Source organism: Anticarsia gemmatalis, chromosome 24, assembly GCF_050436995.1.
Source record: "Anticarsia gemmatalis isolate Benzon Research Colony breed Stoneville strain chromosome 24, ilAntGemm2 primary, whole genome shotgun sequence".
NCBI classification, from domain to species: Eukaryota; Metazoa; Arthropoda; class Insecta; order Lepidoptera; family Erebidae; genus Anticarsia; species Anticarsia gemmatalis.
This window is the reverse complement of record NC_134768.1, coordinates 7,966,487-7,992,754: the sequence shown is the minus strand read 5'-3', so window position 1 is coordinate 7,992,754 and position 26,268 is coordinate 7,966,487. Positions and strand designations below refer to the sequence as shown.

The 26,268-nt window shown below is 35.4% G+C and overlaps 3 protein-coding genes across 3 annotated transcripts; all 3 read right to left on the bottom strand.

The window, feature by feature from the left end:
• Positions 1-644: 644 nt before the first annotated feature.
• On the bottom strand, positions 645-6,444 carry LOC142983749 (uncharacterized). Its single transcript, XM_076130771.1, has 10 exons — positions 6,341-6,444; positions 4,473-4,549; positions 4,074-4,145; positions 3,655-3,720; positions 3,103-3,165; positions 2,662-2,727; positions 2,289-2,360; positions 1,817-1,882; positions 1,454-1,525; positions 645-1,224 (listed from the first exon to the last, which is right to left on the bottom strand). The coding sequence occupies exons 2-10, from the start codon at positions 4,538-4,540 to the stop codon at positions 735-737; spliced, it is 1,035 nt and encodes a 344-aa protein (XP_075986886.1). The 5' UTR covers positions 4,541-4,549; positions 6,341-6,444; the 3' UTR covers positions 645-734.
• A 2,276-nt stretch (positions 6,445-8,720) lies between these two features.
• On the bottom strand, positions 8,721-18,328 carry LOC142983590 (uncharacterized). The gene is made up of 4 exons (XM_076130552.1): positions 18,252-18,328; positions 13,333-13,412; positions 12,194-12,977; positions 8,721-11,339 (listed from the first exon to the last, which is right to left on the bottom strand). Exons 2-4 carry the CDS (start codon positions 13,404-13,406, stop codon positions 11,124-11,126), a joined length of 1,074 nt encoding a protein of 357 aa, XP_075986667.1. The 5' UTR covers positions 13,407-13,412; positions 18,252-18,328; the 3' UTR covers positions 8,721-11,123.
• Positions 18,329-20,157: 1,829 nt separating this feature from the next.
• On the bottom strand, positions 20,158-25,168 carry LOC142983713 (uncharacterized). The gene is made up of 6 exons (XM_076130720.1): positions 25,052-25,168; positions 23,934-24,085; positions 23,311-23,577; positions 23,039-23,095; positions 22,512-22,694; positions 20,158-22,150 (listed from the first exon to the last, which is right to left on the bottom strand). The coding sequence occupies exons 2-6, from the start codon at positions 24,077-24,079 to the stop codon at positions 21,934-21,936; spliced, it is 870 nt and encodes a 289-aa protein (XP_075986835.1). The 5' UTR covers positions 24,080-24,085; positions 25,052-25,168; the 3' UTR covers positions 20,158-21,933.
• Positions 25,169-26,268: the final 1,100 nt, after the last annotated feature.

The window sequence follows — 26,268 nt, the reverse complement described above, 5'->3', positions numbered from 1 at the left end:
CAGTACCCTCAAATATGTCAACAGCCGTAATCTAAGCCGTAAAATATGGTGTATGTCTCATGACAATCACTGCATATTTAAATATCCATACTTTATACCCCCCGGTATCATAACCCTAAGTATCAGAAAGATCAAACCCCTCTAAAGTTTTAAAAACACCAATCAGAACCTTTGTCTTGTTGTCCACCAGAAATTAATACTACATATCTATTATACCATAGAAGGAATTTAGAATATCACGCTCTAAGACATATTATTATTTCTATTGCTTGTTCTAGCAAAAAGAGCAGATCATTTGCTGAAGATATCTGTGAGAGACCTAGCAAATACAAATAAAGAATTACCGCGGCTGTCTGGATCTACCTTTTGAAAACATTTAGTTATATACAAAGTTAATAAACACGCAGATAGATACTTGTAAATGTTAAACCACCTACAATCCTACATTCATAAGCCCTTCTCCCATTACGATACGCCCGCGCGACTCTAGTCTTGGAGACTAGTCGCCACGAAGTATCTCACATACATTTGTATGGAGACTACCAGTATCGTAATGTGAGAGTCTCCACACAAATGTATGTGAGATACTTCGTGGCGACTAGTCTCCGAGACTAGAGTCGCGCGGGCGTATCGTAATGGGAGAAGGGCTATAAACGATCGTATTCATGAACGGTTGATTCCAAAACAAATAAGTGCAGTGACACCTAGATTCAATGAATAAAAACAGCAGAAACTTAGCAACAGATAAATGAGTTACGCTTCAACCACTGTGTACATGCGAAGAAAACAATAATCCAATACAAAACGGCAATGCAATAAAATAAGAGTGTGCTTACCCCACTGTGGGTGCGGAAAATCCTGATCCAGTATTCCCCTGGTGATTCTGATGTCTCCTTCTCCGATTCAGGATATGGCTCGATACCTTCCGAAGGCTGTTCCATTATAGGCTCCAGGGGACGGTGAGGAACCTCACGAACCCTCTCCATCCTCAGGGTGCGCCGGTTCTGCTTGTTACCCTTAGTAGTATTCTTCTTTTTCAAATTTTTATCTTTGGGATTTTCTGACTCTTCACATGATCCTTCATAATGCAAAGATGTGTCGGAGCGCTTCTTCAAAGAGGCAATTTTTTTCATTTCATCATGTTTCTTCTGCTTTTGGTATTCCAATTCTCGTGCCAGTCGCACCTTCTTCTCGTAGTCCACGTATCCCATGCACTCCTCCATCCTGGAAAAAGGTCTCATGTAGTTAAAATTGGTAAACAGTTTGGACCCTTTTGTTTTTCACACAAACAAATCTAAAACTAAACTCATAATGATGGCACTCAAATGTGTTTATTTTCCAACAGAAAACCTCATGAGAACCAGTAATTGAAACCAGACCAACAGTAGCGTAAACATCCGTTACGTATATAATCTTTGGAAACATAGGGAATATTATAAAAACCATTACGTACAAGATCTGCTGATCTTCATTTTCTGTGGTAGGCGATTTAATAGAACCGCTTTTACGATGTTCACAACCGCCACTGACAAAAACAAAAAGTAATTTGTATTTCATGTGTACATAAGGGAGATAATATTTTAAGAGCAAATGGCCCTAAATAATAAATATTAAATATTTGTTCTTAGAATATAAAATATGATTCCAGTTAGTTTTAGTTAAGCAATACACAGAAATATTTTATAATAATCTAGGTAGATGCGTTTTAAGTTGTCGGACTGCATAATGTGTGTCGCCTTATGAACCTTGCGTAAATACTGAGATATTACCATAACTACAGCCATCATAAATCATATTGTAAGTTAATTTTACTTACAGCAGTCTACCATCGTTACTGTAGTCACGCGAAGGCCTGGCTGAACTACCTGAACGACGGCGAGAGCTGAAAAACAGACAAAATACAACTGAAAACCATAAAAATTACTAAATATATCGCTGCCTTCGCTTTACGCATTCGCGGGCTATAATTTAATAAATGATACTTTATTTGATCTTGGCTTAGCATTTCGCATTATGAGCAAGGGCATATTAGGCATAGTTTTCAGTTAACTGGTAACTTAAAATATAAATGAATTATTAGTACCAGTATATGTTAGCCACGCAAATACTTAATATTAAATAACGTTTAATCTAAACTACGCCTCACCCTCTCCGCAACTAGAAAAATAAATTACTTTTAGGCTTGGACAAAGAGAAATACTTTAATAATTTAAGATTTTAAAATTTTACATAAGTTACTTTACCTTCCAAGGAAAGCATGGGGAATGACAAACAAAAATTATACATACTACAACACCGGGCTGCTCTCACTAATGGTCTGTGAAGCCCTTGTCGAACTGGCTCGATGACGCCCGCTACCACTGGGAACATAGAAAAATTATACAACCTAGAATTTCCTCCAATAATGTTGGAGTCAGTTTCCAGTCTCACTGGATGCAGCTGAATACCAATATTTTACTTGAAGTGACAGCCTCAGACTTCCACGTCCTGGTTGAGTTATAACACGATACCCCTCGGTAAGACTGGTTGTTGGACTTTCAAGATTCCCTTTTCGAGTTAACTAGTGGTATATTCAGTAATTGTAACGATTATAATAAGTGTCAACATTTGACCTGAATGGATAAATGATTTGATTCAAATAAATATGTTAAGGAAACTTACCTAGTCACTTCTCGGTCCTCATTTTCGTACTGAGACGCTCGTGATCGACAGCCAAGGCTTACGTAACTGAAAAGTACACACACTTTACAGATTGTCCTCATGTCATTGCACATTAATTTATTAAGAAATCCACATATTATTATATGCAATAAAATATGGTCGTAATACATACTTACTTCATAGCTTTGTGTAAAATATATGTATTTAGAAATCTACAAGCATACATATTATATTAGGTGTTGGGTTCTCTCTTAACTTGTGAAATCTTTAAAAATATCAGTTGTGGTAGTGGTGTACCTCTATAATCAAAATTGAATTCCAACAATTTGACAAACATATTTACTTTGAAATTAAACCCTCCCATTTTTGTGAGGGTTTAATTTGCATTATTTCATTACAATACATTCATAGACATTATGTAATACTAGAAATATTACTTACCCTTCTTCATCGACATACGGGTCGTCGTACCAGGACCTCCGGGTGGCACTACGGCGACGTGAGCTAAAACAGAATAGTTCTATACAACTGACCTATCCATTTTTCTCGGTTATTTTAACCTACTAGATGTATTTTTTATGGCCCAAGTACTAAGTATCTTTAATCTCAAAAGACACCGATCATAAATCAGCAAACCTAGCTTATTACGTGAAAAAGACTTTGTATTGGTAGTTTACAAGCTAAAATGGCCGAAACGTCTAGTAAAGTACTGAATTGATTTTATTGAAATGTAGCCTGAAGATAACTGAAAAAGCAAGGGTCGGACATTGAAGGAACACCGTCAGGTTTTTATGGAAGAAGTATTTTTAACAAAAACTAAAACTTTGTACGCGTACGGAATCACAAGAATCGATTAGTACCTAACTCATTCAAAATAATTTATTTATTTATCTTCCTTACTATCTTTACAGGTTTGTACCCAATGCGACAGTGTGGCATATTCATAATGTAACTTAGTCTAAATTAATAAATTAATCATAAAAAACCTCTTACCGAATAGAACTAGCTTCAGTGCTCTGCTGAGTGGTCCTCGGTGAAGTTCTGCGTCGCTGGCGGCGCCTTAGGACAAAACACATGTATATTACAATATAGACCTCCTTCCAAGTGGCTTACTCCCAACAGGACCGAATTCGAATGCAACCGAGTTAGATTCGGGCTAATATCAAATCGTAACCGTAAATGATTTGACTCAAGTCTTAAGTCCCTTAAGTTAAATTAAATATATTTTATATAAATAATTATAGCCTGTTAAGATAACAATCGTTAAGCCATGTCAAGGGCCTCCGGGCTTGAACAACTTTGACACTAGGTTGACCACTGACCATGCGACCGAAGAAGAAGCCAGGTTACTAACATAAAAATAAACATAAATATTTGACAAAAGAGATGAATTGTTATAAAAATCTACGCACCTGGGACTTTCATCGTAACGACTCTCCTCCCACTGTCCCCTAATTGAAGCAGCTCGATGCTCCCTGGTCACACTGCAAAGAAAACACTAGCTTAATACCTAAATTAATTAAAAACCTCACCTATGAGACTTCTTTTTAATCGTTTCAAGTTTAAAACATTTCGTGGTTTGTAAGAAACTGTGACTTTTTTAAGCATGTCTCTGATGTTATGTTATCCATATATTATGGAAACATAGTTAAATAAAGAATTTATTCAAAATCTTGAACATATTATTCTAGAAGTAAGAAAATTCAATGTCTTGTCTATCACACTTTCACTACTGTGTAAAACGGTCAAAAGTACGTAATATAAATAAATAAACATAATAAAGTGTCAAAATATCGTATGTTATAATTTACCTGCTGTAGTACGGACTCGGCATCTTTTCGTCTTCAAGAAAACTACGTACAGGCACGCGTCTAGACATGGTTCACCGCTGAAATTAATTTACATACTTGTAACTTTATTTGCGTACTTTTATATGATGTATGGGCCTTTCAGAGACACAATAAAAATAACATTACTACAATATAACCCAAAACCTTGTATGCCTAATATTTTTTTAATACATTTAATGGGGGCTTGCAAAATCCCCAAACTGCACTTGGCCAACGTGGTGGACTCAAAGGCAAACCCCTCACCGTTTGTGAGAAGATCCTTGCCCAGTAGTGGAACAATAAAGATTAATTGAATATAAACTTTCTTAAACTAATCATTTATGTAAAAAAATACAAAACTTCTTAAATAATAATTCTGACATATTTTTTGGTACCTAACACCTTTGTCCACTTGCTCCTTCAATTGCAAACAAAGAAGTATTTTTAATAATAACAGGTCAAATTGGAAAGTCTTAACTGGAAATTGTTTTATAATTTTTGAGCCAGATTCATTTCTTATTAGAGGGTTAATTTTTTTTTTTTTTTTTTTAAAGTACAAAAAAATTGAATTAATTCAATATATCACTGGCATAAGAAAGAAAAATTTTTGAAAATGTAAAATTATTAGGTCACAATGCGTTTGTTCTTATTAGAAAGGGACGATATTTTTATAACGGCTGGCTAATGAATCATAAATGTCATAAAAGTTTTCATTTGATTTAATCTACGGCGCAACGTAATATAATTATTGAAAAGTAATGAAAATATAAGTCCTCAACCCGCACTAGGCCAGCGTGGTTGACACAGGCCTAACCCAACCCACGTTACGGACGGAGACGTTTGCTCAGCAATGGGACAGTATCGGCTAAAATTCATAATTAAAATAAAGTCAATCAAAGGTAAGGGTAATAGCAATTCACCAAAACAAATGTCGTGCATTTAAATAAATCAAGCTCATTGAAAAATGTAGAGCACAAGAATGATCTAGAAGCTTAGAGCCTCCGCTTATATCCACCAAACAATTCCGATTGCCATCATCACCATATATAAATTTATCCTTTCATAACAACTCCTCGGTACGATACAAATGATCAAAAAACCCTATTTAGAGCTATATATTCGACTATCTCTCAATTTTAAAATGGCGTTGAAAAGTAAATGCTTTGCAGCAAAAACAGCTGAGTGAGGTTTAAGAAGCTTAGCGATCGTTGGATTTAAATTCTAGATTCCTGCAACACTTATTATCATGCTCATCGTATACTTATCATTATGTGGAACCTCTTTGCACAAAGAAAAACGTTTGTAGGAAAAGTAGATAAAGTGGGTATAAGCTGTCCTTTTCATGTTATTATAATTAAAATAAGTCGCATGTATACGCAAAAAGATAAGTACATTAAAATCAAATGATACAAATGATATTTGATTTATCACACCGGAGCACACGATTTGTAACGCACAAAACAGTGTTTTAGAAGAGCTTTTACATTATGAAATTGTAATATCTAAATACCTTGACTAATATACGAAATAAATTGCCTATATTCAAATACCCATAGGAACCTAATAACATATAATATGATGGCGGAATTTTTGTTGGAAAAAACAATATTTAGTTACCGTCGGAGGTCTGCTTACTCCCTATAGATAACGAACACGGCCGTTAACGTAGGGGCTATCTACTCTTTGGCCTAACACCTAACACAGAGAGGAGGCCTTACATGAGAACAACAAGAGCACGTGAAAAATCAATACGCAACTACGCACATGGGAAATATTAAGAAAATGTACCTAACAAACGTGATTAAAACTAACAACGATATATAAATACGATAATATAAGAGATAACTTACCGTTTTCTTCCTTTTATCACTTAAAATGGGTAGTAAAATGAGTGTAAAGAATATTTTTACGTACTGCACACTGCAGTGAACCTCCCGAGATTACTCTGAACTTTACACAGGATTATTGATTTGTGTCCAGGACATGCGCCCTTTGCGTGCCCTATTATTATTCTGGACGAATTAATTGTTGAAATAACTACTGTTTTTCGAATGTAAGTCGCAAGCGAGAGCTTAAGCGGATTAAAAGATAATTAGTTGAACGTTTTAAAATTTTCAAATCACGATTTATGATTTATGTTTTCAAGTTGAATTTTTACACGAATTTACATAATAATAACTGGCAACATTGGACAAAAATGTGCAAAATTTGTTCCGAAAAGTTTGTGGGAGACTTTTGGGGTACAATTTGGGTAAAAATAGTTTTTCTTTTGATGATTTTACAGGCAATTCGTGGGCTTTGCGCGCTTTGATTCAGTATACAGCAAAAGTATGATTGGGGCGCTCCAAATGCATTTGTGAATTTAAGCTGCATTACGTTTTTTACTTATTTTTGGGTATTATTATTTGTATAGGTACGTTTGGTTAAACTACAAGATTTTTCTTAAGTTTCCAATAAATTTTTCCTCAACAGCCTTTATATTATTCATATAGGCTTTCTTGGCTGATTCACACACTCTCGTGCTCTACATTACTTTCCACAGTAAGAAAAACAATAAAAAATGAAAAAATCTTACCAAAAGCACCGAAATTTCGTCCCCAACATGTCGCTATCGCCTTTGTCGTAGTCCACGGCTTGATAACATTTTTGCAAACAATAAACTGGGTGCCACCCCCTCACCGGAGGGGACCATGTCGAGGGGCCGGCTCCCCTCGTGTCAATGACCGGGGGGTGGCCTATCCAGCACCGCCCATTGCCATATCATTGTGTCTACTCAGCGGTTTACTTACGTATGTAGTCGCCACCCTCGTTAAATGGTAGCCGAAGAGGCAAGCTGTAGAAATATGCTTATGTATTCAACCCGTTAGGTGTTAGAGTTGTGTAGAGCTGTCGCGTGTTGAAGAGATCCGATTTTGAGTTTCGTTAAGAAATTCGGGTTTCGATTCGAGTCTGGGATAAACATCAGTAACTCAGAACTGCTGAATGGTGAATTGGTAGTTTCAAATTCCACAATTTTGTGTGCATACCCTCAAAACTTTTCTGTACTTACCACTAAGGGACAGACCTGAGACATAATAAATTACACATCAAAATCATTAAATGTACAAACAAAATTCCATATAAGAAATAGCATCCAAATACTAAATAATATAAACACTAAGTCATTTCCATAGAAGTCCTATAACTTATAAAATTCACTGACTCTGAGATCCGAATTTGCATTTCTAAATTCTATCTTTAATTGGAAATTCGTATTAACTTAATAATAACTCGGATTCGGATCGGATAGAGAGCGCTAACTTCAGACAAAACTTTTGATCCAGCCTGAAGTTCCTGCGGTAGGTGGCTTAGCCGCAGATTGATAATCTGCGGCTAAGTTCACTGACTTAACTGTGGACAGTCATACAATGCGACAAACTTTAACATGGCATCAATATTTGATACTTTAGAATGATGAATCATAGAATACGGTATCTAGATACTATGTACTGTGTATGATTTTTATTTGCATGTGCCAACGTTCTCTGAAGCAATATAACTCAAACCTATTACATAACCTGCACTTCTAAGCAGCGACCAAACCACAAAATATACATTAACATTTAGGTCAGGTTGAAGAGATTACCTTCAGAAAAGAAAACTCCCGAATGGAAAATACGAAAGTTTACATACACGCTTATGACATATGTTTTAAGTTACCATAGTTTAGAAGCTGCATCAAATGCAGGTTTGCATAATTGACATAAATACATTTACGTACAATTACAAGAACATATGGCAGCCAGTTTTATAATCCTCTGTAACCCAGATGCTGCACAAATGAGAGAATATCTCAGGATTCGATAATACAAATACATTTTACACCAGTGTTATGTCATATAGAAATTTACATCGTAACAATATTATGTGAGATATGTATGTGTATCTTCCAAAATAAAAACCTAGCATGTTTAGTATACATTAAGTAGCATGTGTTAGCTGTATATACTGTTAAATTCCTATATATAATTAGTAAATAGATATTACTCTAATTTGCCAACGGATTCGTGTCAATGGAAAACCATTTATACATATTTAGTTAATCAAAGATTTTAAATTTTTACATTATACGAAACATATTAAGAAGAATAGAGTTTTCAATCTCTAACTAATCCTTGGTACAATTATATAATGTAACAGATTTCTACCAAGTTATTAAAATTATATAAATAAAACAACATTTTTGGATTTTTTGACAATTTTATTATAAAAACACTTAGGTATACACATTTTTTTAACTTTCCCCTACTCACTACTAAGAAACATTTATATTTTAACATTTATAACACATACATTAAATTAAAATAAATAAATACAATATTTTAAAATAAAAATAGACAGTTTTTCTTCAAATGCCTTTCAAGAATGGCAAAAGGAACGAAAAAAATCTAAATCAATATTTTTTTTTCGAAACTCTTTTGTTGTAATCTGTCTAATTGAAATAGATATTAAAAGATTTGCTGACAGTTAAACATCGAAATCGGTAAAACTAAACTACATAAAGACAAACATAAGAAAACAAAACAAAATTTTGTAAAAATGAAGACATTTGAAGAGAAACTACCTAATCTAATAAATAAAATAAACAATATCGCATGTTGTACAGTCACAAACTGCACTGCAGTTGATAAGGTAGGAACGTCATAGGATCGTTATAAAAAAGCTCAGTCAAACTAATTAGCCCGTAGAAAATTTCATCTAAATTATAAAGCCTTTTGTTCAGACGGAGACGATTATGAACTTTTCAATAAACATGGCAATATAATATAAAATTAAGAAATTAATTTTAAAGATCATTATAATATATTTATAGTCCTATAATTTTGCCAACATTATTGAGTAATAAATAAAAAATAATTCTGAAAGCAGACTATTTCAAGACATTTTGAAAGTTAATAAAATTGATTTATTTGCTCTTTAAATGATAAAAAAATTTGTTTGCTCAAATTACGTAACATCCTCTTTTGTCAAGTTTATTGAATAGTTCAAAATAAAATTTGTATACAATTTTTTAACCTTATTTGAGCAATTTATTATCTATTCCAAGAAATAATTTGGTATATTTTATATCTAAACGTTAATTTGACATAAAATTAGTACTTTATCATAGTTAGGTATCGAAAAAAAGTCTCCTTATAAAAAGAAATCATCTTATGTGTACAGAAAAATAAAAAAGCGATAGTTCTTGATTTCTTATGTATAGTTAATTTTAATAAGATCGCGTAAAAATAGAAATATACCCTATCATCGAAAATTTCAAAAATAATCTATTCAATATAAGTTCGATGAAATTATCACATATCTTGTACATTTGATGATTTCTAAAGGAAATAAATAAAAAAATATATAAAAAAAACTGTAATACATATTAGACATTGTACTCTACTACATCGACCATTGATAACTGAGTTCACGACAGAAATATCTACTTTTAACCACATATAGAACAATACCTACTTCTACTTTTCAAAATGAATCGACATGACCCTACTACCAACGTTATTTTCCCCACTTCTAGTTAAGCTATCCATCAGATGACGCGACGGCAAAGGTGCCGACATCTGTCAATTTGACAGCTAAACAATACTTATCCAGGGGTGGTAAAACTGTCAGTTAACCTACAGATAACTACGTAACAACACAGAAAGTCGACGTCAATGGAATTTGTTTCGTTTGCAATAAATTTAGTTTCTATCTAACTTTATATAGTAATTCAATTAATTCGGATTACTAGAGAGTAAGCCTGTCGTTGTTATTAATACTAGAAAATTTTGATACTACAAATTCAATTGGCGGCGAAATTAAAATTCACTACTGACACATAGATATTTGAACAAATGTCACAAACATTCAAAAATTGACATCGAAAAGTTAAAGATTCACAACAATTAAAACGTTGATTAAAAATTTGACACATCGTAGAGGAAGTAGATAGTAATATTGGCTATGGAAACACGTATATTTGCGCGGGAAGAGAGCAACGGCATATGCTTTTAAAAGCCGCCATTTCAAGTAAGTATGTTCGGACTCCTTTTACATTTCTTTTATTGGAGTCTACAAAGTTCAGTCATCAAGTGTCATACTAAATTTGTGAAAAGCCCGCGTTTCCATTGAACTGTAGTGGAAAAATCATTATAATTTTCACCATTACTATTGCATGAAAGATATGTAAACTGAATATACACCAGTAAATCATAATAATATCGTTCCATTTCTTTCTAACTAGAAAATAAATTATCAAACTAAAATGTTAAGAAGCATTTTGTTTCATCAACAAACGTCCAACTGAAAAAATAGTACAATCAATTCATAATTAAGCAAATAAATTCAATAGCAAAATTGCAAAATTAAAATCACAATTTCGATTGTTATTCCCAAACATTAAATTTCAAATAAAACTATCATAAAATGACTATAATTTAAAAAAAAAACTTATTTTGCGTCCAACATGAAAAAAATCCTAAACCTACAAAAAAACTAAAAAACCGTTTAATTTCAAAATAAAAATACCAAAGCCAAGAACGAAATGTAACGATACTTGCACAGAAACAAATCATTTTGAAACAACGTCTTTCAGTAGGCGTGGAAGCCCGTTTACCAACATACAAGAGACTTGAAGCAACACAACAAGCCGCAGAGGCACATAAAAGCCTCGCTGATGGTGCCATGACAGATCAGCTTAGTTGGAGTCTCGTCGAGGGAATCTTCCTGGGATCTGCGTGGCTCTGTCACGATCACCTTCTCAGCCGTTTTCTCATCTTGCTTGATGTTTTCTTTAACTTCTTTTAACTCCTGGATTATGGTGATTTGCTGGAATGTGAAAATTACAAAGTAAAATTTCTGTCTTTGACATGTCAGCCTTGCATTGTTTATTGTATGGTTTGTGGGCACTTATAACACTACCTTCATGCCCTTAGAGAATGCTATAATAATAATTAACAGCTAGTTCGACTCCTAATGTGCACGAAAATGATCAAATGCGTTCACCCATCAATATAAAATTTTTGCTACTACACCGAGCACCTTCTGTTAATGTTGTTCAAACCGCGCGAAAAACTTTAAAATTGCTTTTAAAATACCTATAAAAGTAGAAGTCGATGTTTTTCTTTAAATGTCAGTTCTGCTTTAACAATAGCAAAGCTTTGGACTTAGTAAGGCAGTTGAATATGTGGGCGTAACCTGGTCGATACGCCCACAAGTCATTAGGGAAATTTATTTCACTTTTATGTATAAGGGGCGGGGCAAAGCACAGGCTGTAACGGAAAGTTTTGTAACTGAAAAGTGAAGTAAGAATGTATCGCTGTAATGCTGTAGGAGATGTCTTATTTTAGTATGAATTGCTTTATAACGAAACATAAAGTTTCTGTAGCAATTGAAATTGTGTACAACCAGAACTGAGAGATACACATATACTCTTATTCGTGTGCTAAATAATTATCATGACCAAACCATGAATCGCATTCGTATTAATGTAATGTCGCAATAATAATTTTCAAATAAGATATGGTGTTGTTTGAAAAATAGCCAGAGGAACTAGAGCTAGTGTGTCATCTTAGTACAGAACAACACTCACTGATTCAGGAATCACACCTGGAACCTCGTGATTCGCATATATCATTTACTGAAACCCTGGCATTAAAGTAAGGTTGAAAAAATTTACTCACCAGTCCTCGCGGGATGCGGGTAACACGCCTCTTCTCTTGGTTGGGCTTGCAGATGCTTCTATTGAAGCAATTCATCTGCTTGCGAGAACCGCTCGGCAACGGAGCAGTCTTATTGGATTTCCCTTTAGGGAATAATATGCACGTCTCTTTCTTCTCATCACTGGTAGTAGCTGGAGGAGCAGAGAGCAGTGGCGAGAGGTATTCCATAGGCTTGGCCTGGACGGAAGAATTCCACTTATGGTATCCTACACCATAAGCGCTGATGGTTACATTTTTAGCTTTCTCGGGCTCTTTCTTCTCCTCGGAGCCCTCAGCAGCGCCCTGCTGCTGCTGCTGCTGCTGCTGCTGTTGCTCACGAAGAGTCTTCACAGAAAGAGCAATAAGGTGCTCGGGGTGTTTCTTCTGCTTTATTGGGCGAGCATGACGACGGGCATGCACATATCTCAGGAGCATTTCAAAGTTAGATTTTGGCATCGGTTCTGTCGTTGAGCTGTCTACAGCTTTCTCTTTCTCATCAGCCGAAGTTGAAGCCTCGGCAGCCGTCGGATCATTTTTTGGCACGCAAGTGATTGGGCTCGAAGACGACGAATCATCAGAGCTAAATTTTCCCAAAGGGTTTTCAATAGTTGGTTGAGTAGTCACAGGAGCAGAAGACTCTCCTTCTTCCTCGATCTCTTGCTTGACCAGCTCTGGCGACGCCGATGATGGCTCGATGGCGTTCAGAGGTATCTCTTCAGCAGCCTGCTCGACCAACGGTTCTATGGTTTTGGAAGACCTCTTGGCCCTGAAATAGTCATTAGAAATCGTTGTAGAAAATCCTAAATAAAATCTCCTAGAGAATATTATGTAATGGTAATTGTTGGAGATTTTGAAAAAAAAAAGAGCATTTAAGTCGTATTTCAGAATCGGATTTAACCGGCTTATCCGGTAGTTTGTATTTCATGACAGAAGTTCAATTTGCTGTTGAAAAAAACGTGTCAACTGTTTTATAACTGCTATACTTGCTGCTAAACTGTTAATAGTGTCCAAACCCAAAAATAATATGAATTGCTAAATGATAGTGTAAATTATTACCCAATAAAGCACAAAAATAATTGCAAAGAAAGTTGCTTAAAAGAAGTGGTGTCTGAAATACTTACAGGTTTTTAATCTCAATTTGAGCTCTGGTGTCTTTGGGCCAGCATTCGGCCTCTTCCAGTGACTTCGGCTCCATATCTCCCTAAAACAAATAAAAGAAACTGAAGTTCTAAATGTAGATAAAACATCAAACAGGAATCGAAGTATTAATTTAGATTGTGCCGAATTTAAAAATTGATTTAGTAGAAAATATGATTGATATGATCGTAGATCTTTTTATTGTTCAGATATAGGGTAAAAAGGACTTTTTCAATAAAAAAAATAGTTACAACCCCTTTATAATTGTAAAATAATAACAGTCTTTGCTTTGATAGCTTATTAAGCAAAATAAAATTAAACCAAACCACCAAAAATTATTTGCAATTATTTTGTTCAGAACAATAAAGTACGTAACAAGTAGCTAGCACAATATTATGTAATGACCTAAATACCAGCATCGCAATGATAGAATCAATAACATCTGTTTGTTGCGCGATCTTTGTCAACGCCCCGCGTCGCGCATCCTGTTTTACGACGCAACTCCAATTTTCAGTCGAAAGCAACCTTTTCCTAAAGGGATGATTCCACATTTAATTCATTAATGACACAAAATACAAAACCTATCTACTTACCTGATGTATTCTTTTTAATTTTATTAAATTTAACTATCGCTTAATAACAAAAAAGAAAATATTTACAATTATACAATAAATTTTGAATGTTCCACATGTCATCTAATGTAAAAATGGTTTAGCTTATGCTCTTTATAGTTCGTTTTATTAATAACTTTACACCTACTGTACTCTAAAGCGTAGGCAGAACTGTACCAAATATATGTTACTGTAAAAGCCCGGACGGTGGTAAATCCTAAGATTTTCCGGTATAACCTAAGATTTACCAACTCGCAATGGTAAAAGTCCGAATAATTATTTTATTTCGAACTTTTACCTATATTCACTTGATGATGTCGAGATGTCGCCGGAGCCCCGCTTCGCGGGGCTCCTCCTTCTTGGTGGTTAAAAAAAAATAACCACGAAGGCTAAGGTGGGAGCTTCGCTTCGCTCGCTCCCACCTTAGCCTTCTAACCTAACCTACCCATGTCGCTTTGCCCAAAACTCCTTCTTTATAACTATGTCACAGTATATAATTATACCGTGAAATAGTTATAAACATAGTTATGAAGGAGGATTTTTTTATATATCGTAACATAGTTTTTAAACTCTGGCTTGTTCGGACTTTTACCATTGAGAGTTGGTAAATCTTAGGTTTTACCGGAAAATCTTAGGATTTACCACAGTTCGGGCTTTTACAGTAACATATACACTTCATACAGTCATTGTTAGTTCAATAGAGCCTATCACCTATATGCTAAACTCTGGGCTACTATTGTGAATATTCTAGCAGCGATTAGAAAAGCCCAATAGCAGCTGTCCCAAACTACGCAACTAGCCCGGGAACTTTGTGATTAGCATTCCAATACACTGCCGCTCAAAGCACACAGTTTTGATTGCATGTCACTTGAAACTTCGGCGGTTCTGCACGATAAGATGTATGAAAGTGAATGAGGCATGGGAAGTTTGTAAGGATCGTAGCAAGTGGTGTTCTTTAGTCTCTGCCTACCCCTACGGGCAATAGGCCTGATTTGTGTGTAAATGTATTTAAAATATTATAATTAATTTTCTTTTATTTAATGGGCTTCAAATATGAACTTAACTTCAGAATCTAGAAACATAATATTCAAATCAATATAATATGCGCAATGGGTAGGTACGGCTTTGGCACGCAACAATGGCTGCCGAAAAACCGAGGACGTGCCGAATTTCCACGAGTGTTTCCGATGTTTTACGACTATAGGCGTGTTTATACGAACGTGATAAATGTGCCCTCTGAACGACGCCTCGCTTTTATTATCCATTGCGGCCGATTTTGAAATGGATACACAGTATTTTTTTAAAAGGTGTTTAGTTAGTTCAAACGAAAAATATTATAAAAAAACTACTAGACCCGCACGGCTCCGATCTTGTGTTACAGTGGGAAATCAAACAATAATTGCTGAAAATAGAAGCTTATGTTTGATTGGTTCAAAATCCAAAAGAACTTCTATTTAAACTTTCCACCCGACGTTAAACACTTTACGGTGTGGTTTTCCAAAACCACCCAAACGTAATAATATTTATTTCTATTAGAAAACCCATACACTCACAGAAACTTTCAAGTTTTTAGCTCCAAAAACGAAAAGAACTCCCCTACGCACTTTTGATCCCTATTTTGAGCTAAGGGGTCACGATGTTTTGAAAACACTAAACACATTTTTTTTATATCTAATCAAATACAGAAAGACGCTTTTCCGTTAAAACTTTAATCCCACATTTTAAACCTTTAGTGGACAACTCAGCAAAAATGCTATCGTAGTGCTTACCTACACTTTAAAAGAAAGAATAGTGGAAAATTTCAAGTTTCTAATCTCAATAGTTTGAGCTTTGAGTTGATATGTCAGACAGTCAGTCGGTAATTTAAATCAGTATTCCCTGTCATATATACAGGTATTTTATAACACCATTGTTGTGTACTTGTTGCTAATTTATCATATTTGTTGAGAGATGAGGCACAAACAAGCAGTTACTTTGGCTGCGCTAGTCATCAAAGATCACATCAAGCAATTATTTATTAGTAAAGTTTCAATAACGCTGAGACTAATTTTGACAATTTTATTTCCAAATAATATTGGAATAACAGATCACTGTAAAGTCATTTCAGTTCATCTCAAAAATGTAGTATAATAGTTAAATCTACCTAAATATTATAATTTACCAAGTGTTATACCAAAAACAATGTTATGCGTAATTAAACCTAAATCGTATGCTCTTTTTTATAAACACATAAACTTTTTTTTGTAAATCTTATGACTTCCTAAATCATATTTATTTATCTCTTTCACCAAGGACGAGCTGAGCACTTTAATGAATCTAACAGTTATATTATTACCACAAATAATATCAAAAGCAAAGTATTACGCAATAAAAATACATATACTTAAGTAAGATTTCATTCTCGACTATTATACCCTAAGCATAGAACAAAGAAACAATACAAAAGAAAAGTTGTAACAAATACACCCACATTACACCCTTCACCTCTTTTATCCCCGTAGGTAGTGGGGTAGGTAGGGCTGAGGCGTACCTTGGTAACATGCCAAGTGTAGGATAAACTTGGCATGCTACCAAGTAACGCCCGCAACAAACAATACAAGCTGAACCAAAGTCACTCGCATGAACTTTGTGTAAAATAAAAAAGGGTTGATTTTTGTATGACTAAGTTTGGTAAGTAATGTTATCTAATTCTGTAGCGTTTGTCTGAATGAGTAACAAACCAACAAAAGAATTAATAATATTGGAACACAATTTCTAGAGGATTGGATATAACAAATAAGGAATTATTTCGTAATCGACAGTCCTGTAATAAACGTCTTTAAGACTAATGAGGCCATAAAACATTGCTAATGACTGTGCAAGTTTAACGTTTAAAAGTTAAGGCTACGCTTTGATTCAGACTAAAGAGAAACACTTTATCAAAATTGTAACTATCACTGCGACAGAATAAAGATGATCCATATTATTTTATCATATAGTTGGTGGTTTATCTAGTTTCAGAGCAGTTCAAGCCGTTTAAAAGCCTATACTTAGTCAAATGAACAAACACCGGGACCGGCTTTATACAAGCCCGTCGAAGCTCGGTAAAGCTTAGATCAAGCTACTAACTACTAAGCACCCATCCATCTATGGACTGTTAAAGGCTGCGTAACCCACTGATTCCTTCCGACCATTGAGCCAAAATTAAAAACAATAGCCTCTTGTTTTGAACACTATACTGATAAACTATATATTATTTTAACTTTTAAACTCTCGCGTTGCATGTTTAATGTATTATAGAATACGGGAATAACGCGAACACGCATTTTACCTTAAAATGCCTAACGTTTCGGCGCAGGTTGCACTCGCCGTGGTCGAGCTCGTGGCACGAGCCTGAGCCTATTATACATTATATATTATTTTAATGGTTTATTAACACGTCGAAAACACGTCACTTTCATTTCCTTGAATTAAAAGCAATGAATGAAAAAGTTGTGTATTAAATGATCTATAGGAAATGTGTTTAACCTACCTCATAAGTATCTAACAGATGCGATTAACAGTTGAGCTATTGATATCATACTTAGCACTTATTAAATTCATAACAAAACCTTTATTACTAACTCATTACTGTCTCACGATAAGGCACAAGTCTTTTATAAAATCAGCGGGACTCTGCTCTTAAAACCCATAAACACGGATTAATATATCAAATATATTCCGATACACAAATACAACAGTTTTTAATGATTACGCGAAATCTGAACCACGGAATTTCACGGAAATATAACTCCAAGAAAATCCTAAAACTGTGTTTAATATTCACATTCGTTTAAAGATATAATAAAAAACTTTGAAATTTGTTTGCTCACGTACTACAGTATCACTTTAGGACAACGCACTGCCTATCCTAAGGCAACAAGACGTGTTTTACCAATTGAATTATTGAAATAAATATTCAGGATTAACTAAGATTCATTTCACTTCAACGAACATAGAATAAAAATTAAGAGAGTCGCGAAAAACTGTAAGAAATTCACTAGAGCTTTCATTCTCTAAATTAGCATAAACCGCGTAAAAACTCTAAAGTACTTTGAACACACTACGCATCGCTTATATTTGACGTTATTTAATCCACGAACAGCATAAGTAATTTAAATCTAAGACAAAATCCCTCAAAATAAATCTGCTTAAGTAAATCGCAAGCTTTTAAAACTTTCAAGACATCTACAGGTGGTCGCCGGTCTTAGTATAAAAGAACACTATCGAGAACACATTTGAGAACAGCTTTACAAGTAATAAAAGGTACTCACGGTTGTTCCCTGCTCAGCAAGTGTATGAAGCACAATCACAAATATTTGCGTTACGTGTGAATACGAATGCAGTTGCCACGGTTATGACACAGGGCTTGTAGGGTTATTGATTGCGATGCAGGCCGGACATGCGCCCTCCAGGTGGCCCGGGTATAGCCCACATATTTATAATTTGCGTAGATACAGATCAATCAATGCAGCTCTCTCGGGTGTATCTAGGCGCCGGGATAGGGTGGGTCTACAATGAGAGCGCGAGCTTTGAATGTTGGACTTTCGTCGTTTGTATAGATTTTAAAAGCTTGTTTGTCACCTTTACTGTTAAGTACTTAGAAATAGTATCGTCTTACAAAGCTTGTTTTAAATTATGGTAAATTATTCTCTGTTACTGACGATAATAATGTTCTTCTAGTCGATGTTTGGCTACGACGGCCATGAAACAATTGAAACCTGCCTACCGTTGCGGAGGCTTTTTTTCTGGGCTAAATAATAATGTGTGCACAAAACACTCTTTTGTCGAAAATATGTTGACAGAACGATTTATGTTACTGGAGATTTGAACCCGAGACCTCTTTACGTCACTACCTGTCACAGAGGCAATCGGTAAAACCTAGTTTGTCAGGCTACTTTTTTGGAGTATTCAAATTTAACGCTACTTGTCCTTACAAACTTTAGCGTGTTGCGTTACTATAATGGGTTAACCTATTGACTGTCTTATCAGACTCGAAACATATCTACATTTAAGAAGTTAGTTTTAGTTAAGACTGCCTCCGTGGCGCAGTGGCTTAGGTCCTCATGCACAATTGCGTCGGAAGGTCGTGGGTTCGATTCCCACACGGGACAATTATTTTTGCGATCCATAAATAATTGTTTCGGGTATTGTTGTACTTTGTGGCCGTTGTTTGTATGTTTGTAAGAGTCCCCGCGACACAAGAGCAATTGTTTGATGCGGGAGTTGTCTTTTTTTTAAATATTTATTAATAAGCTCGTCAAAATATAGAACACTCGCTGTATCATCGCACACCGTCCGTGGGCGCGGTCTCTCAGTGTGCCCTCAACTTTCAACCCCTGGCCAGCACCCAGGGGTGGAGCCGACCTATAAATTATTCATGCTGTCCTTTTTTAACTAGGCAATATGTCACCTCTCTCAGTTACCCCTGTATTTTGTTATCTCGATGTAGTGAGAGCTTTTTGTATGAACATATTATTATGTAGGTACTACACGTGTTTTACTTTGTGGGAAATGTGCCTATAGCTATGTTTTTCAATGTTTCTTTTGCGTTGTAGGTACATGATAGATTTCTTTCGGAAATTGGGTTTTATGATAGGCTTTCGAAAATTTTTAAAATAATTAGGTAGAGACATTTAGGCAGTACGAATTTTAATTTATATCTGATTTTTTTTAATGTCTAGTTATTTTTTGGTTCTGACTTTGTCAACAAAACATGAAGTGAAGTTCATGTGGTTATTAAAGTGAGTTATCACTTTAAATAATGGCGAAACAAAAACATTTTACTAAAATGAAATTGTACACCTAATTTAGGCATGTTTTTGAACCTAAAAAGCTAACATTCTAATCCTAGGTATTCTTCTACCTATCAACTTACCAATACTTCTTCTGCCTACATTTTTGAATATAGCCACTCTAGGCCTTCTCTCCACAGCACTTACCTTGATCTCCCTACATGACTCATTAATACTTTAGTGTGTTTACAAAGGTTCTGACTCAAAGTTTATCTTCAACTCTAAACGTCAACACTTCTGGTTTAACATTTTGATAGATAAAGTGCATGCTAAATGATTATTGAAATAGTCAAGATTAGTAAGTGACTTATATTTAACCAGAGATGGTGACAACTTTTGATCTTTGAAAAGATTGAAGATTACTTGAAATAAAACTCGATTTTGGGTTTTTTGTTTATTTTTTTATAAAAACACTTAGAAACATCAAATTCTACTGAATACACATACACATATTAAACATGTAAATTGTAGATCAGATACAAATAGTAAAGGTAATAGAAAAGGGCATAGTTTTAACAAATTATAAAAAATGGGTGAACAAAGTTCAAGTTAGAAATAAAATTTGGGTTTAAAACAGGTTGTATTCCATACATTTTATACATTACTTAAATATAGTACTTAAGTAATATTTAGCGCTCATTAATAACTGTGATCATATTTTAAGGTTTCTCTTTCAAAATCAAGTGCTTATGTTACGCGAAAAAACCCCTGGTCTTACCCATAAGAATCTCTCGAGCGTAAAAGATGTAATTACCATAAACACTTTTTTTCGAAAAAGACTTTCCTATGTATTTAAATGACAGATCAGTTTAAGACTGTCTGTACAGATCTTGTACTGATCTGTCCGATTTATGTAAAGACATTCTGGCATGTGATTTCGACCTATCTAGGCCACTGCGCCATTTAATAACTCCTTCCGGATAGCTGTGGTGCCCTCACAGTCTCACATCCACTTACATCCCTGATTCTTATACCACTGGACCCGCATCTACACCACTACCCCAATTTCCCTTCAAAATTTCACATTACACAGAATTTCTAAGGATTTCCACCCAAAATATATGACCACACATTACTAAGACGCGTTGTGCTTGTAAATTGTATCTTAAAGTTTCCCTGTATGTAATCACAGGAGTTAAAAAGAATATAAAAAATGTACAAACTAGTAAAGGGTTGAAATAGTCTCAAGTACGAAATGGGGTTTGAAATACGAAGATGAAATTGAGAGCTTATTTCCTAAAATCGTTTAAAATTTTCTACCTTATTACTGTACGATACAATTATTATAATAAGATTCAAATATAGATGAAGATGATAGATGAATTTTTAATCTTTTATATAAATATAAAAAAGTGTTAAATTTTTTCGTCGACAATTTTGCTTCCGCAGGGTGATCTCCCCAATTAAGGGAGGGGTTAGGCCTTGAGTCCACCACGCTGGCCTAGTGCGGGTTGGGGACTTTTGGAACAAGTGATTATTATTTATAATACACACATAACTTGTGAAAAGTCATTGGTGTGCAGCCTTGGGTTCGAACTGTCGACCACTTGCGTGGGACGCACATGTTTTTACCTTTGGCTATCACTGTTCTTTATAAAGTAATTATTTACTTCTATTATATCATCGAAATACGACACCAATAATCAAAAATCTAAACACGCAGTTACAGTTATGTTTTTTCGTACCGTGTTTTATAATATTTTGCAATTTTTTTGTATTTTTGAACATATCTTTCTATTTTTTTGCCCAGCCACTGAGCTTATTGTAGAAAATGACAACGCCTGTTGTCATTTTCCATAATGGGATTAACCTAAGCTTACGATACTAAGGTTCCACGGCCTACAGGTATATACCTAGCGAGCCCACTTGACAGAAGTGACAGAATATATTTGATGAATCTGCAACAACTTCCCGTTAAACTAACCATTATTTAACTTTAGGTTATGAAACCTGCTACACTAATTTAGAATAAGTTACATTATATAGTTGAAGAATCTTAACCTAATGGCTTTTGGTGTTTACAATGGTGGCTGTCTCCCGATGGTGTTCGAAACCCGAATTGGTGTTATATTCGGACTGGTCAATAGATTGGTGTTAAAAATCATTTTAAATAAATATCATAAAGAACTGAAAAGGTTCATGCATATATTATCTGTCTCCCTTAATGTGGAACATATAGCTCCCTCATAGATTGTGAAACGGTTCTCCTTAGACGTGACACATGCGTGTGCACGCACTGGAAAGGTTTGCGCATTTGCGGGTAGGTGTCGCCCCGGTGCTGGAAGTTGTTGGAGTATTTCTTATGCGGAGATTCGCCTGGAGACCTGTTGTTGCGACCAGTTCGTGTGCGCCGACGTGATGATGGAGCGAAGTGCGAGCTGGAAATGTATAAAAAATGAGGATAAATAAAACATACTCTTAATTACAGAAAAGAAGGATTGATTATTTTCAGCTTCACAGCTTAGCTCACGAAGTTGTAGAAGAAGTTACCGGTTTTTAGCAAAGCACTGTAACTTGATAGCAGCGTCACTTCCATAATCAATCATAGTTATTCACGGCTTAATTACTAAACCGTATTTAATCAAAATTAACATTGCTACTCTCAAAAAATTAGGCAGTGACCTATTCATATTATTGGAAGCTATGGGAAAAAATCCCTAAACCACCTTTTTATTTGCATCACGCCTACTGTACATATATCCCTAAGAAAATCGAATAAATAATGTATTAAATACTCACATCGAACTATATTCCGTAGGCGTATGTACCGGTGGTGGCGCGGGCTCTCGTCGAGACAGTTTCTTTGTTACAGTTCCGTCCAGAATCACTAAGCGTTCGTTGAATTTCGGTAGTTGTTTCTCGGTTTGTGGGCAGCCGCAGTTGTAGAAGAAGCTTACACGGCAAACGTCGATATGAAGAAGGCTGTAACAATACAAATATTTAGAGGAACTATGCCTAATCGTGGGTTATTATTAGGTTAAAGTTATTATTTTCGCAAGCTGGTGATCATGAATGAATTGCAACTCAAAGTTTCAAAGGTTAAAAGTAACTCTTGTCTATGTAAAAAGCTTTTGTTAAAACCTTTAGTTTCTCAAGAATGTTAAATATTTAATGATATGTAAAAGGGAGGTGTGCTTGATGTTTTTGCGCCAGAAGTAAATATGAAATTTGTTAGGTACTGTAATAAATTCGCTGACTTAAAACTAGCCAGCTGGCCTATTCAAATAACATTTACTTGGAAAATAAGTGATACGAAAGAAACATACCTTTTACAGTAGGATTTGCATTTTCCGACAAAGGCGTGGTACTTGTGGATATCAAAGCTGTAAAAAGGAAAGATTTTTAATAAATTTTAACCTACTTAAAATAAAGGAAGCAAGGAAGATGGCAGCAGCTCAATTACTCTTTCTTAACAACGGCTTATCACAAGAAATATTAGAAAGACCACAGTCGAAGTCAAGCCAGTTGCGACCACGCCCTTTTAACCTGTGTCAAGAAATACGAGATAGAAAATTAATAAACCAATATGGAAACTTACATCGATTGATAGAAGGCGTATCCCAGCGTAGCAACCACGGTGTCAAACAGCACGGTCACCCAGAAGTACGGCATCAGGATGTTGCTGACGAACATCTTCATCAGACAACACGACGACTTCTCGCGGCCGGTGCCAGGGATGGTGGGCTTGAACACCTGGCGGTTGGTCTCCGGCCGCTCAACCACAGTCCCGTCCTCCAACACCTGGTTCTTCAACGGGGTCTGCTCCAAAGCTAGGCCGCAGAAGTTGCCGAACTTGTAGCAAACCCTGGCAAGAAAAATAGGTTTTAATGATAAGACATTGTGAAGAAATATTTTGTACTTCTGTAAATTATCAGCTCAGTGCGCAAATTAAGAAACTGACTAATGTATTAATTTCCGCTCTGAATCCCTTAGGATAGCAATCTAATTTTGAAGAAGGGCTTTGTAAAACAGAAAAAACGCGTAAATTCAAAAGAAAATATAATATTATAGGAAAATACTTTGAGCCATATTAACTTTTTTTTCCAAATCGATTGCTATAACAGCTGCGCAGCAGTAAAAAAAAATAAACAAAAATACAAAACACAATAAAAAAACTGAAAATATAAATTGTCAACAGCTCCAGAATGATGATAAACTTACCTAACATGGTCGTTGAGAGAACCCATGCTGTCGTAGACGTTCCTTTTGAAGAACTCTATCTCGTATCGAGTCTTCCAGCCGAAGAAGAACACCTCGGCTCCTATCTCCACGCTGCGCACTTCGGTTATAGGCCGATTGTTCGCCATGGTTCACTGGGACAAAGAAAACTTAGATTTAGATCCAAGAGTATGTTGGTCCAGGGGGCCACGCCCTATCTCAAAAACAGAAGTACTAGTATAGTAGGAGGACTTCACGCGGACCAAAAATAAGTACTAAATCGAATTCCAGTCAACCTGTAGTACTTCAAATCATTATATAGATCAGCTTCTATAGTATGGGACAGCATAAGTTAGAAAGAGAGGCACAGATAACTCTCTAAATTGGGGTAAGGCCCGCTTATGTATGCCAGTAAGGGTGGGGTGTGGCCAGCGGGGCACTGAAGCAAAATCAATACTCCCGAAATACGCCCCTTGCGTAATGCGATAAATGGACGAACGGAGAGGAACGGAGAAATCTTTGTCATTTTAGAGCACTAATTCGAGGCGGGGATTTAAAAACTTATTATTTGGTTGGATTGGTTTATTATTTTAACAATTTATTGATACAAAAACGGTTAAAATATTAAATTGACCAAAAGCAAAATGCTTCCGAAGTGTATCAAAATGGCGACGCAACTACGCCCTAAAAAGATAACGGTAATATTTTTGATAGTAAAATAAGATCATACGTAAGTATTTGCAAAAAGAACACAGGACACAATACTAAGTACCTCATTACAGGTATTAGCAAAGGTGATGGAAAAAAAATGATGAATAATCCCCCGAAAAATGTTTAATAAATCACATCACGTTCACAATAGACAAATCACATTCATCAATTTTTAATTAGTCACACTTAAAAGATTAAAATATAATTATCTCAACGCAATATTCTCGTGGTTCTTCATAAAATCAACAAGAGCATGAGTTAACACGATCATACATTAATCACTTTCAAATTGCTTAACACATAGACACACCCACTTTACCCCATCTTCAACCCAAACGATCATCAAAATTGCAAAAATATTAAAACAAATTCATGAATCTTCTATCATAAGTAAGAAAAAGACTACTTACAGCACCCGGGGGACCCGGGACTTGAAGAAACGAGGGCAGGAATTGGCTGAGTTCAGGACACGCTCGTACTGCACATGCACTCGGAACAGACTGGCGGGTCTGTACCGCATATTGATCAGGGTGCAAGCCAGACATGCGCTGTACGGGAGTCCGCAGAATCTAGGACTAAACTAGGGTTGTGATGGAGATACCGGATTTGAATCGGAGTTTTAGACATTTGATATATTAATAGCATCTGTTCAAAAACATTCATTAACTAGACTACATTTGAACCAATGCGACTATGAAAGTTCCAGCACCGTGCGTTAAGTTTGGTGGGACTCAGAAACTTAACCAAAGGAGGTTTTAACGTAGACACATGCGATGCATTTTGATATTTTAGGAAACTTGCACTTGAGTTTCGAGTGTATTCAAAGATCTAGACCATGGAAAAAACATAACGAATTACCTCACGTTAAGATTTGTGGACTGGAAGTGAGTCTGGTGGAATTCTACTTTGTTGTTGAAATTTCGAAATGATGCGGATGCGGATGGAAGTTTCTTTACAACCCTAGACTATATAGGCTACATAGATGGTTATTTATAATTGCGCACAGATTCTGATCGATAGAGCGGGCTGAAGGGGTTGCTGGGCGTGATTTATGGCGTAGGTTGTTGAACTCAATGCGTCGTTTTGAGTAGGTTCTGAATATTTTACATTTAGATGTACATGTGTTTTGTATGATGGGGTATAGGGTGGGATGAAATGTACTGAACAATTATAATATTAAAATTAGGGTGACGTTCTTTGGCCTCTGCCTACCTCTATGGGAAATAGACGTGATTTTACATATGTATGTAAAATTTTGGAAATTTAGATAATATATTATTATTGTGACATTCCTAAAACTTTAAATCCCTGTTTTATTCACCAAAATATTCGTTATACCACTCGTAAAATTCCCGGATCTATATGTATCTTGATCCTATTTCTATGATCGAACTAAATTTTAAAATAATATATCATACCCAGCTTCACACCCTTTCAAAATAAGTAGCGGTTAGCTAAACAAAAGAAATTAGGTATAACAGATTTATTCATAAATTTGCTATCCCTTTATCTATCAGATACGTTATCGTACACTTATCCTTAAGTAGTGCAACTGCCTCTAAGCTAGTGCGTAACGTATTTTTACACCCTCATACTTGCCGTCGTTAATGAGCTTTCTTACCGAAAT